At 31.0% G+C, this 13,989-nt stretch overlaps 1 protein-coding gene across 1 annotated transcript in view; it reads left to right on the top strand.

Annotated features, from left to right (window-relative positions):
* Window positions 1–13,989, top strand: part of LRP1B (LDL receptor related protein 1B) — a 2,378,573-nt gene that overhangs the window by 1,488,664 nt on the left and 875,920 nt on the right. Inside the window, exons 16-17 of the mRNA XM_031963676.1 lie at window positions 8,107–8,247; window positions 13,588–13,713. Coding sequence (XP_031819536.1) covers window positions 8,107–8,247; window positions 13,588–13,713 — 267 coding nt within the window. The remainder of the gene's footprint in view (window positions 1–8,106; window positions 8,248–13,587; window positions 13,714–13,989) is intronic.

Raw genomic sequence — 13,989 nt, 5'->3', positions numbered from 1 at the left:
TAATTTATGGTTGTGATTTATAGGTATGAGAGACTTCCAAATGATTTTATATATGATGAATGTATTTAGCAGTCTGATATTGTATATGATCTCACTTCTATGTGGATGTATGTAGCAGAGTGGACCTAGAGTAAGAAAGATAAATATTCATGAGTTTAAATGTGACCTCAGACACATACTAGCTTTGTGAGCTTGGGCAAGCTACTCAACCCTGTTTGTCTTGGTTTACTTATCTGTAAAATGAGTAAAATGGAGAAGATATGGAAAACTATTTCTTTATCTTTGCCCAAAAAAACCTCAAATGGACATATGAAGAGTCAGACATGGCTGAAAAACAATTGAAAAACAATACAATATTATCATTCATTCATGAAAATTGCTCTTTGTTAATAAAACTTAAAAATGTAGTCAAAAAGCCTCATAGTTTTTTGAAGCTTGTTTAAAACAAAATGATAATTCTGTTGTCTGCATCTACAATTAATGATCTGATGCCTCTTTCCAAAAAATTTCTGAAATGATGAAGAGATATATACATACATATAATATATGTGGGTGTGTGTGTGGGGAGGTGTGTGTTTCTGTCTGTCTGTCTGTCTTCTGTACTGCTTTTTCAGGTTAGGTAGTACTTTTTTTCTTTTTTCTTTTTTTTTTTTTCCTTTTTAACACATATTGCTTTATGAATTGTATTAGGAGAGAAAAATCAAAGCAAAAGGGAAAAACCATGGGAGAGATTAAAAAAAAAAAAAAAAAAGAAAAATTACGTTAACATAGCATGTATTGATTTACATCCAGTCTCATTTGTTCTTTTTCTGGATGCAGAAGGCATTTTCCATCCAAAGTCTATTGGGATTACTGAACCACTGAAAAGAATTAGATCTTTCAGCTGATTATTAAACTTTCTTGTTTTCATTGCATACAATATATTAATAGTTCTGTTGGTTTCACTCAGCATCAGTTTGTGCAAATCTTTCTAAAATCTGCTTATTCATCATGTTATATAGAACAATAACATTCTATTATCTTCATATACTATAACTAATTAAGCGATTCCCCAATTAATGGGCATCCATTCATTTTCCAATTTTTGCAACAACAAAAAGAGATGTTACAAACATTTTTGCAAATGTAGGTCATTTTCCCTCCTTTATGATTTCCTGGGGACACAGACCTAGCTATGGCACTGCTGGGTCAAAGGGTAAGCACGGTTTTAATAGCCCATTGGGCATATTTCCTGTTTGTTCAACAGAATGGTTGGATCATTTCACAATTCTAGCTAGAATGTATTAGTGTCTCAGCTTTCCTAAATCTACTTCAATGTTCATCTTTCTTTTCCTACCATTTTAGCCAAAATGAGAGATATGAGATGATATCTCAGAGTGGTTTTAATTTGTGTTTCTCCACTCAATAATTATTTACAGCCTTTTTTCATATAAATAAGGATAGATTTTGTTTCATCATCTTAAAATTCTCTGTTTGTATGACCATTTGTCAATTTGGGAATGATTTGTATTCTTATAAATTTGATATAGTTGTTTACATATTTTAGAAATGAGACCTTTATCAGAAATGCTAGCTATAAAGATTTTTCCTAACTTTGTTTATTTCCCTTTTCATCTTGTATCAGCTGGTTTTATTTGTGCAAGACCTTTTTAATTTAGTGTAATAAAAGTTGTCCATTTTATTTTTCATAGTGTTCTATAGTTCTTCTTTGATCATAAATTTTTCCCTTCTCCAAAGTTCTCATAGATAAAGTATTCCTTGTTCACTTAATTGATTTATGGTATCACTCTTTATGCGCAAATTATATATTTATTTTGACATTATTTTGGTATGGGATATGAGATGTATGTCTATGCTGACTTTCTGACATATTGTTTTCCAGTATTCCCTGTAAATTTTGTCAAATAATGAATTTTCATTTCAGAAGCTGAAATTTAGTTGTTTATCAAATACTAGATTGTTGTATGTCTTGATTATTGTGTTGCATGTATCTAATCTATTCCACTGATCCACCACTCTATTTCTTAGCCAATACCAAATGGTTTTGATGATTGCTATATTATAATATAATTTTAGATTTTATACTGCTGAACCACCATCCTTTGCTTTTTCTCATTAATTCCCTTGATGTTCTTGACCTTTTGTTCTTCCAGATGAATTCTGTTGTTATTTTTTTCTGGTTCTAGAAAATAATATTTTAGCAGTTTGATTGTTATGGCACTGAAAAAGTAGACCAATTTCGGAAGAATGATCATTTTTGTTATATTAGCTTGGCCTAGCCATGAACAATTGATACTTTTCCAATTGTTTAAATCTGACTTTATTTGTGTGATAAGTGTTTTATAATTGTGTTCCTATGGTTCTTGGGCTTGTCTTGGCAGGCAGACACTTATTTTATCTACAGTAATTTTAAATGGAACTTCTTTTTCTATCTCTTGATAGGCTTTGTCAGTAATATATAGAAATGCTGATGATGTCTCTGGATTTATTTTATGTCCTGCAAATTTGCTAAAGCTATGATTTTGTTTCCAGTAAGATTTTGGATCATTTTCTAGAATTCTCTCATCATATAATCTGCAAAAAGTGATAGTTGTATTTCCTCATTGCCTATTCTAATTCCTTTAATTTCCTTCTCTTTTCTTATTGCTAAAGCCAATATTAAATTGATTTTAGTAGAATATTGAATAATAGTGGTGATAATAAGCATCCTTATTTCACCCCTGATCATTTTGGTAATGTGTCCAACTTTTCTCCATTACAAATAATGCTTGATGCAGGTTTTAGATAAATCCTGCTTATTATTTAAAGAAAATTCCCTTTATTGCTAGGCTCTCTAGTGTTTTTAATAGGAATGGGCATTTTGTTTTCTCAAAAGTTTTTTCTTTATCTATTTAGATTATCTTATGATTTCTGTCAGTTTTATTATTGATATGTAGCTAATGGTAATAGTTTTCCTGATATTTAACCAGTCCTGCATTTGTGGTATAAATCCCACTTGGTCATAGTATAGTATCCTGCTGACAAGTTGCGATAATCTCTTTGCTAATGTTTCATTTAAAAATTTTACATCAATATTCATTAGGGAGATTGGTCTGTAATTTTCTTTCTCTGTTTTGGCTCATCCAGGTTTAGGTGTCAGTACCATATTTAAATCATAGAAGAAATTTGACACTATTCCTTCTTTACCTACTTTTGCAAATAATTTACATAGCATTGGAAATTGTTTTTTCAATATTAGGTAGAATTCATTTGTGAATCCATCTGGCCCTGGAGATTATTTCTTAGGGAGTTCATTAATGACTTGTTCAATTTCTTTTTCTAAAATGGGACTAAGTAATTAATTTTCTTTTCTGTTAATCTGAGCAATTTATATTTTGTAAATATTCATCCATTTCATTTTGATTGTCTTTTTTGCTACCATACATGTAGGCAAAATAGCTCCTAATTATTGCTTTCATTTCTTTTTCATTGGTGATAAGTTCTTCCTTTTCATTTTGATGCTGCTGATTTTTTTCCCTTTTTCTAATTAAATTAACTTAAAGTTTATCTATTTTTGATTTTTTTTCATAAAACCAACTCTTATTTAAAGAAAATTCCCTTTATCACTAGGCTCTATAGTGTTTTTAATAGAAATGGGTATTATGTTTCCTCAAAAGCTTTTTCTTTCTCTATTTAGATTATCTTATGATTTCTGTCAGTTTTATTATTGATATGTAGCTTAATAGTTTTCCTGATATTTAACTTGTCCTGCATTTCTGGTACAAATCCCACTTGGTCATAGTATAGTATCCTACTGATAAGTTGCTATAATCTCTTTGCTAATGTTTCATTTAAAAATTATTTTATAATAATTAGTTCAATAAGAATAAGAATTAGTTCAATAGTTTTCTTAGTTTCTAGTTTCTTAACCTCTCTTTTGAGTTTCATAATTTCTAATTTGCCATTTAATTAGAGGTTTTTACTTTGTTCCTTTCCTAGGGTTTTTAGTTGCATGGCTAATTCATTGATCTCCTCTTTCTCATTTTATTCATGTAACTATTTAGAGATAGAAAGGGGCATTCTTTGTTTTCTGTAATATGGTTTTCCAGGCCCTTTCATCCTTTATTGTAGAAACTGCCAGATCCTGGGTAATCCTGACTGTTGCTCCTTGATATTTGAATTTTTTTTTTTTGGTCTGGCAGCTTGCAGCACTTTTTCCTTGATATTGTAGTTTTGGGGTTTTGTAGCAATGTTCCTTGGGATTTTCCTTGTTGAGATCTCTTTCCAGAGTGATCACTGCATTATTTCAATCAGTGTTTCCCTCTCTGTTTCTAGAATATGAGGTTAATTTTCCTTAATGATCTTTTGAAGAATTCTATCCAGGCTCTTTCTTTTGGTCATGGCCTTCAGATAGGTCAATAATTTTTGAATTGTACCTTCTGGATCTATTTTTCTGGTAGACTGTTTTTCCAATGAGGTTATTTCACATTTTCCTCCATTTTTTTCATTCTTTTTTTGTTTCATTCTGGTTCTGGTTGTCTCACAAAGTCATTAGCTTCAATTTGTCCTGTTTTCTTCAGTTAACCTTTGTATCTCTTTTTCTAGTTGGTTAATACTACTGTTTAGACTTGTTTTCTTCAAACAATTTTTTCCTTTGTTTTCCAAATTGTTGACTCTCTCATACCTATCTCTAATTTCCAACTCATTTTTTTCTTCTGCCTCTCTTATTTGCCTTTTAAAGTCTTTTTATAAGCACTTTCAAGAAGCCTTTATAGGCTTAAGACTAAATCATATATTCTTTGAGATTTCCTCTGTGGACATTTTGTCCTCATCTGAATTGGTGTTTTGGTCTGCCCTGTCACCACCTATGGTCGAGTCTTTTCTGTTTTTTTCTCATTTTCTTTCCTTTTCTTTTGTTATTTACTCCTCTCCTCAGCCAGGACCTAGGGTCTTCTTTGCTGATTTACTTTGATTTAAATCCTTTCATCAGCGTTCCCAGAGTTTATCTGACCTGGGCTGAACACCCTTTATACCCCAAAGAGACTGACATTTCTTGAAGTTATTCAGTCTATCTTGAGCTGGAGAGAGGTTTCATTCCATCACACTCTGTTCAGAAGTTGATTTCATGTGGTTTTTGAGGAAAACTCCAACCATAATAATTTTAAGAACAATTCATATATATGGCATTCTATCTGTCCTTAACTAATTCCAATAGCATTTCCTTTAAAATGAATCAAATATGGCACCCAAACTTCAGAGGGAATTGAATTATTAAAAAGTCTTACTAGTCACCTGTTGAGGAATATAGCTTCTTCAAAAAATCAAATTTAAACATCTTCATGCTGTAAAATATCTTTCCTTAGATTTCAAATTTAGACTCAAAAATGTAAAATCCTTAATACAAACCAAAGAAAATAGAAATGAAAGAATCTGAAGTTGAATATAAAGGCCACATTGAAGCAGTAAATATATTCTATAACTATATATACATGTATATCTTGTTATCCTCAGGTAAGATGCAAAAAATAAAGCAAAGATAGTAAAGGAAAGATTGAAACTGAACATGTTAAATGATTTATTGACATCCTGAAATCAAAGCAGAATGTGAATAGTAGATTCAAAGCATTTAATACATATCGATTTTAATGTATGTTTTCAAAACTGTGAAATGGACCATAATAGATTTGGAAAGAATGCTAACAAAATCCTGTAAAATACTGAAAAATGTCAGGACCCATTATGCTTACATTTCTAGAAAGATTAACTTTCTAATAAAAAAATAAAAGGAATATTGACAGACCTTCTTATTATGATGTGTGTGTGTGTGTGTGGGGGGGGAAACTCATTCATTAAAATCTCCTGGAATAAGAATATTATTTCATACTGAAATGTTGCTCTCCTGAAGTGGAGAAATGATCCTATTTAATCTTAAAATTAGTACCTTAACTGAGTTAAAGTGAAAAGTATATGATAAAAAATTGGGCTTAGTCACTGTAGAGGAAGAGAGAAGACATATTACCTCGTATTAATTAAGTGTTCATGGAACATACTACTAGTATTGATAATGCATCTGTTTTTAGATAGTTGGTAACAAAGGAATACAAGACATGATCACTGCCTTCAGATATCTTACAATTTACCTGGAGAGATCAGAATTGTTACTATGGAAGGGAAGGTTACTATGAGCTTTGCTCCAGGTTTGAAAATTTAGAGATCATGAAGAAAACTATTCTATTGACACTTCCTCTTTTGTCCTCCTACTGTCCTTTAACAGTAGCTGACATCTCTTTCTTTTTTTTTAGTTGAAGCTTTTTATTTTCAAAACATATGCAAGGAAAATTTTTTAACATTGACCCTTGAAAAACCTTATGTTCCAATTTTCGTCCACTTTCTCCCAACCCTTCCCCTAGATTTGCCTAGATGGCAAATAATCCAATATAAATTAAACATGGTAAAATATATATATGTAAATCAAATATAGGCATACATATTTATACATTTGTCTTGCTTCACAAGAAAAATATGATGAAAAAGGAAGAAAAGTGAGGAAGAAAATAAAATTCAAGCAAACAACAACAAAAGAAGTGAAAATGCTATGTTGTGATCCACAGTTAGTTCCTACAGTCCTCTCTTTGGGTATAGATGGTTCTCATCATCACAAGATAATTGGAACTGGCCTGAATTATCTCATTGACATATCTCTTTTGAAAATTCTTTTCCCCATTGCAGAAATCTCTACAACCTTGCCCACAATAAGAAACCTATACCTTAACTTTCATTTGTCAGCTTTCCTTATCCCAAATTGAATCCCAGTTGACCTTCTTCTTTCCCCAAACAAACATAGACTTTTCCTCAAGCATAAAAATTATTAATTTGACTTCTAGGAAAAGCCAAACTTATGCATATTACAAAGCAATATAATTAGAGGACAATTAAGGATTGTACAATTTAATGCTGAAGTATGTGGTATAAAAAACTGTTATAAGAGTACAGAGAAAAGAAAGATCACAAAATGATCTGGTACACATACCAAACACTTCTTTTATCATTTAATTTATTATTCTCTACCTCCAATGGCTATTAGTAAAAAGTTATCTCAATTGATCTGAGGGGGAAAGGGATTAGTTGTAGAGTTCTTTGTTTTTGTTGTTGTTGTTGTTTTGTTTTGTTATTTTGGGGGGAAGTTGTTTCATTTTTAATCATTAAAATTGGAATACACATAAATTATATTTTAAGCCAAATGCTACTTTGTTACAGAGAAAGATTAAACTATAATAAAAATTATAGACTCCCTGGGATCAAAATACTAATCAGATTGCTTACCTAAAAAATGTCAACCCCATGTACATGGAGTGTCTGCATATCTAAAAGAGGGATGGCAAGGACTCTTGGTTACTTCTGTTCCATTTCTTCATTCTATTTCTTTAGTCTAACTCATTTTCTTTTTTTTGGAGAATTTTTTTTAATGTTGTCTAGACTTATGCCAGCCATTTCTTCTACCCCATCAATGGCATTTCCCTTAGCCCATGTTTAAGTGTCTGGAGACATATTTCCTACACTGACATTTCCAGTTATTGCATTTGCAATATATGAACTTGAGAACTAGGGAAAAATCAAGAACTTAGAAATATAAATGAAATATAAATACATATATATATATATATATATATATATATACACACACATACACACACACACACACACATACACATCCTAAAACACACATAGATATACAGTTATACGTGGACATATTTATATATACACAAATATGCACATGCATAGTAGAGTTTTACATTTTATTTATATATAGCATATTACATGCTATATATGTATGTATATATATATATGTACATAAGTAGATATTTGTAAGTATTTGAATATAGTGAATGGAGACCTAATGCATAAAGATTTATAACTAGGAGAAATTTTTTTTTAGACATCATTAAGTTCAATCTCTTCATTTTATGGATGTAGGAACTGAGGTCCAAAAATGTTCAATGAATTTCCTAGAGTCATAAGGCTATTGGGTGCGACATTAATTCCAGGTCTTCCTGATTCTATCCAGAAATATATCAAATGTATATTTTATGTGTCCTGCTTTCTTCTCTCTCTCTTTTTAAATTTTAGTCAACCCAGAAGAAGTACTACCTCACTTATGCAAATCCGGAGAATTTCGCTGCAGAAACAGACGCTGTATCCAGGATCGATGGAAATGTGATGGAGACGATGATTGCTTAGATGGCACTGATGAGGACTTAGTGAATTGCTGTATGTTCTTTGGAAATATATATTTTAATTTTCCTAATTCTTTCCATGTTTGAATTGTCAGAATGACTAAAATATCACAATTCAAGGAGGATTATATCCAAAACTAAATTGTAGTTCATATATTATAAATCATCCCTTCTTTCTTTATTAATGGAAATAGTATTCCTAGTCATTACATTGTCATTTTATAAAGAATAATAGTATAATAGGATAGTATGAATACAATGGATCAATATTTATTTTTAGATTTATGGTTCTTATATTTTCTCTTGATACTCCCTGAGCAGCTTTTTCCCTCCACTTTTCTTATTAAAGTAGATCAGTCTTTGATAATCGGTGCAGGTTACATCCATACTAAAATATAAGATAACATTTAAATTACTTCAAGACAAAATTATTGGTATAGAAGGTTACTAACCAATCAATTAGTCCTTGGCAAGTGAGTCTTAGAGATGAATTTTGATAAGACACTATAGAGGTTTCCCACCTCCATACATTGTTGTAAGAAGAACATATGGGAAAGTGTGAGAAAAGTCAAAAATTGAATTTTTATCCATTGGCTACTGATTGCTCTTTTAGCATCTGCTAGAAAAATAACATTTTTTCTGCTTTTGGTACAATGACAAGAATTTATTCTATTTTGAGGGAAAAAAATTTTTAAAGAGTTTAGTGAAGTAAATTACTTTAGTGAAGTCATTACTTCCATTATTTAGATGGGATTAAATTCACTTATATCATCATTGTAGTTGAATATTCCTGGGAACAGTCCTGTTTCTTTCTATTCAAGGGTTAGAGCAGTGAAATGATTTCCCTATAGTCATTAAGCTAAATGTAGGCAGTTGTTAGCACAGCAGATATAGATTTCACCTTAGTGTCAGGAAGGTCAGTTCAAAACCAATCCTAAACCAATCCTAAACAATTTCCTTATCTGTTAATTGGGAATAATAATAGCATTTAATTTTTTAGAAATAGTGTCTGGATCAAAAGAGGTAATATTTTTAAGTACTTTGCAATACTTAAAGGATTACATCAATTCATTCTATTGTTATTAATACACTTTAAAGAAATGTGAAGTGGAAGCTCTAGAGAAATGGGGTTAGATAAAAGTTATGCCAATTTTCAAATAATGTGTTTTGGGGATAAGGAAAATGATCAAAACTAGCAAAATTGAAAAATCAGCCAACTTATCATAAATCACTTGCAAATTTGTAAAATAAGTTACTGAACAACTGATTTGTGAGATTACTGAAGAAAAGTAGGGATAAATCACTGGGAGTCTATATAACCTGGTTGAGAAGTGATGCCAAAGAGACTTCATTTCCTTTTTCTATAAAGTCATTATTTTGGAACTTAAAATATTACTTGACTAGGTGATGAAAGAAATCTTCTAGAACTTGGACATCCCATGTCTAGCATGGAGTCAGGGAAGTAAAGGGTATATATGGAGAATTATGAGGGGTCTATTTTGATTGTAATATCTAACTATGGAAAGTGGAGTATTTGGAGGTTATATTGGAAAAGTAGGGTATTAACAGAGAGCATCAAATGTCAGTCTAAGGAACTTCATCTTATTTGACGAACAGTAAAGACAGATTGTCAAATGTTTTTGAACAAAGAAGTTCTGCATATAAGTAAGAGGATTCTCTGCCATATCCTCCTCTCCCTCAAAACTGAAGGACAAATAGATTTGAGAGAGGATGGAAGAACAAAGAAATATGAGAAGACAGCTTAAAGAGTTTCAATAGGTCATAGATGAGTGCCTAAGCTAATATCATGTCAATGGGAACAAAAGGAAATAGAGAAGAAAGAAGTCACATAAAAAGAGTCAATAAAGTTTGGAAATTGGGCAGATAAGGGAAAGGGAGAAGTCAAAAATAACATCAGAAGCACCATAATCTGGGCAGGACATGACACAAGATAGTAGATAGTGCTCAACTGAATTAGAAGGACATGGATTTGAATCCTGCTTCAGAAAATTACATGCTGTTCAATCTTGGGCAAGTGACTTGATCTTTCTGAGCTTCAGTTTACTCATTTTGAAATTAAGGAATTAAATGTGTCTTATTCATAACCCTCCAATCTATGGAACACTAGGTATGTATATTTATCAAAGGTTATTATAGCTTTTCAAAATTAGTAAAGATGTAATTTGGCTTTTTGGTATGGTAGCTACTATGATTAATAACTAAAAGTGGGCAAGAATCACTGGCCCACCAAACTACATTTGGAGAGCATAACTTGCATATAAAATTGCTTCATGAATAATATCAGATTAAATTCTTTAGTTTTTTTCACTTTTTTTTTCCATTTCTCATATTTCAAAAAAATATTTCACAAGCCTTTTCCACAAGCATCATAGGTAGTCTTAGTTCGAGATGAGGTAGCATGACCTGTTTGAAAGCTCATTGAATTGGCACACAAGTAGCCTCTTAGGTGATTTCCTTCAGCACGGAAGCTTCATCCCTATATTGAACCATAAAATTCACACAAACATAAAAGAAATCTTTTTTAGGATTTTCTGTATTTTACTTTGAAATATTAATTTGCAAAAGAATCTGAACAGGTTAGAGTATTAAATACTAAGATGCTTACGATTTTATTTAAAGTTATCTATATAAGGGAGGTTGCTGTGCAAGATACTGAGATATCTTGAAGCTATTTAATTTTTATGGTTTTTTGTGTGTGATGAACTGTCACAAATGTGAATAGTTATGATTAGCATATTCAAAATCCTTCTAAAATTTTTTGAAGGAGGTTCCCAGGTGATTAGAAAAATAATATACAGTAAAGATTATCAACTAGCTTGGTCAGTTGTATGACAACTTTGGTAATATTGTAGAAAAACAACTTGGAAAAATGATTTTATTCAAAGGATGTTTGTAAATATATATGTATATATGTGTACCTATGGGCATAATTTTAGAAACTTAAGGGATCTGTGATCTCATCTATGTGGTTATTATCTCCAGTACAGTCCATATATGTTTTATATCGCTGTATAATTTTTTAAAATATAGATTTAGTAATAATATAAAGTTATATATATATAGATATATATAAAGTATTTTTAAAATTATACAATTCATTTTTGAGATATGACATTTATTGTGATTAGTAAAGAAAGGACAAGAAATAATGTGTATAGAAAATCCTTAACACTTTTTATAATTTTATAATTATAATTAAGTAATATTTATATAACATTATAATTATATATAGTATATAATTGGGATCTTTTTTGGGGGGGTGAAAGTGAGACAGATTTTCAAGTTGTTTCCTGTTTACCCAGTAAATAATTATTAAGTAACAAATGACCTTTTCTTGATTCTATCTTAGGGGTCTTGAGTTTGAATTGCTGGCATTTCAAAGGATTAGACTTTTCTTGGATGTTTTTATCCACCATTTCTTCATGAAAGTTCACCAATGGCACTAAGGAGTTTCATTTGCCTTTAACATCATATTATATATTTCAATGTTAGTCATGCAAGTATTAGGTTAGCTTTTACTACATAATAGAATCATTTAGAAACTTTCACCTAATGACTTTCAGATCTCTTATTATCCTAGTTTCTGTGGTTCTTATGAAATTCATCTGCTTCTTTAATTCTAAACCTCAAGATAGTAGCATCATTTCTTAAATTACCATTTACATTGTAGTGGAAATTTTCAAAACCTCTTTGTCAGACTTCACTGAAATGAATATATAAAGTGTTGGCACTTTGAAATTTTGACCCTATAATGTGTTGAATGACTTTCCTTTTTCCCTACAATGTGGTTTTTATTCAGTTCTGTGAAGTATATACAAAATGTTAATCATATCCACATACCAGGTTATAAAAATGTTTCCTCTACCCATTTTTTTCTGGCTATAAATGAATCAAAACTTTTCTGAAGTGTGATAAAAAAAAATCTCTTTATTACCAGAGCCATTTTAAAGATCAAAATAGCATTTTATAAAAAAAAATAAACTGGAAGTGTATGCTCTTACAATACACCAGCATTGCAAAATGAAGCACTATTTTTCAACTTCTAAGTGAGACTAATACCAATATTCATTTGTATCATGCTAAACTGCAACTACAAGGCTTATTGAAAATTATTTCAAAAAGAATGTTGAACTTGTAGAATAAATGCTGAAGAGCATGCCAATTCAGGCAGGGATTTAGCTTTTTGTTCTTAGACACAATAATCACAGTGAGTTAACATTAAGATGGTACCCTGTGGAGCTTAGATATTGGAGATTTAATCCTTAGCTGTGAAAAGCTTTGCTTATGAAGGTTTGTCTATGGTCTTCAATATTCTTATGTTTGCTTTTATATAAAACCTTAGAATGATCAATTTTGCTTTGACAATTATGCACAATCACACATTTAGCAAGTATTTTCTATCTTAAGTGGTGATTTCCCTTAATTCTCTATCACTTCTCTCTTTCTCCTAGGGAAAAAATGAAATGAGAAGAGTATGATGGGATTATTTTAACATTTGAAAGATAGATATATGATGCACAGGCTGATTTGATAAAAAGTGTTTTTTTTTCCAAACTGTTGCCCAAATTTAGGATTAAGATAAAGTTTGGGGGGGCTTGGGGAGGACAGGAGGCTATTTGTTTCTTTATTTGTTCTTGCTCAAGTTCTACTCCTGTAATTCCCCATTCAGGGGCTCAAAAGTTAGTTTTGAGTGAGTTGATGGTTGAGAAACTTAAAATTCTAACACCAAATATCAAAGGAATTTTTTTTAAGACAGGATAGGAGGTGGGGTTATTATAGTATTAACTGATATTTATATAGTCTTTTAAAGTTTATTAATAATTTGCATATACCCTCTTATTTGAACCTCACCTCTTTAAGTAGGTATCACAAAAATAATTATTATTATAATCAGAATCATTATCATTCCTATTTTATGGATGAAGAACCTGAATCTAAGAGAGGTTAAATGACTTTCTAATGGCTATGAAATCCCAGTGTCAGTGACAAAACTTAAGATCAGTTTGTCTTTTTCTTCAGGGCAGCTATCTATACATCATGCTACACTGCATCTGTTAGGAAAACCTACCTAAATTACATGCTACATGTGGATTTTACTTTCTAGTATTTGTTTGCTATATGGATTATTTTAACATTATTATTGGGATTGGGAAAATTCTGTTGGCCATAAATTCTGAATTACCGAAAATGACAAATCATAATGTTTATATCATGATGAGCTAATCACAATAATTGTACCTATATTCTGAATGCAATTCCGGATAATCATGTTTTCTGCAGATTCCTGGTGATTAAACAGATAAGAGGAAATGATCTTTTTATTATTGTTGTTATTTCCCTCCCCTTTCTCTAGTTAATCACAGCTGCCCAGATGATCAGTTTAAGTGTCAGAATAATCGCTGCATTCCCAAGAGATGGCTTTGTGATGGGGCTAATGATTGTGGTAGTAATGAAGATGAATCCAATCAAACCTGTGCAGGTAAATTGTGTGTGTGTGTGTGTGTGTGTGTGTGTGTGTGTGTTTGTGTGTTATGTGGAGCTTTGACTCAAAGTCAGCTTTCATAAATATACAGTTCTATAGCCTCAAACCAAACCAAACATGCCCAGTAATGAGGATCTGATAAGTGTGATTTTTAATGCCTCTAAAATTATAATACAAAAATGTTTTACTTAATCCTTGTACTTGACTCTGTTTTCCAAAGTAATTTTGGCTTTTTTTTCATTTATCTATATGTAGCCCAACTATGGGCTAATT

The sequence above is a fragment of the Sarcophilus harrisii genome, chromosome 3 (genome assembly GCF_902635505.1).
Source record: "Sarcophilus harrisii chromosome 3, mSarHar1.11, whole genome shotgun sequence".
NCBI lineage: Eukaryota > Metazoa > Chordata > Mammalia > Dasyuromorphia > Dasyuridae > Sarcophilus > Sarcophilus harrisii.
The sequence above is the reverse complement of the archived record's forward strand: the minus strand, read 5'-3'. Positions and strand labels throughout refer to the sequence as shown.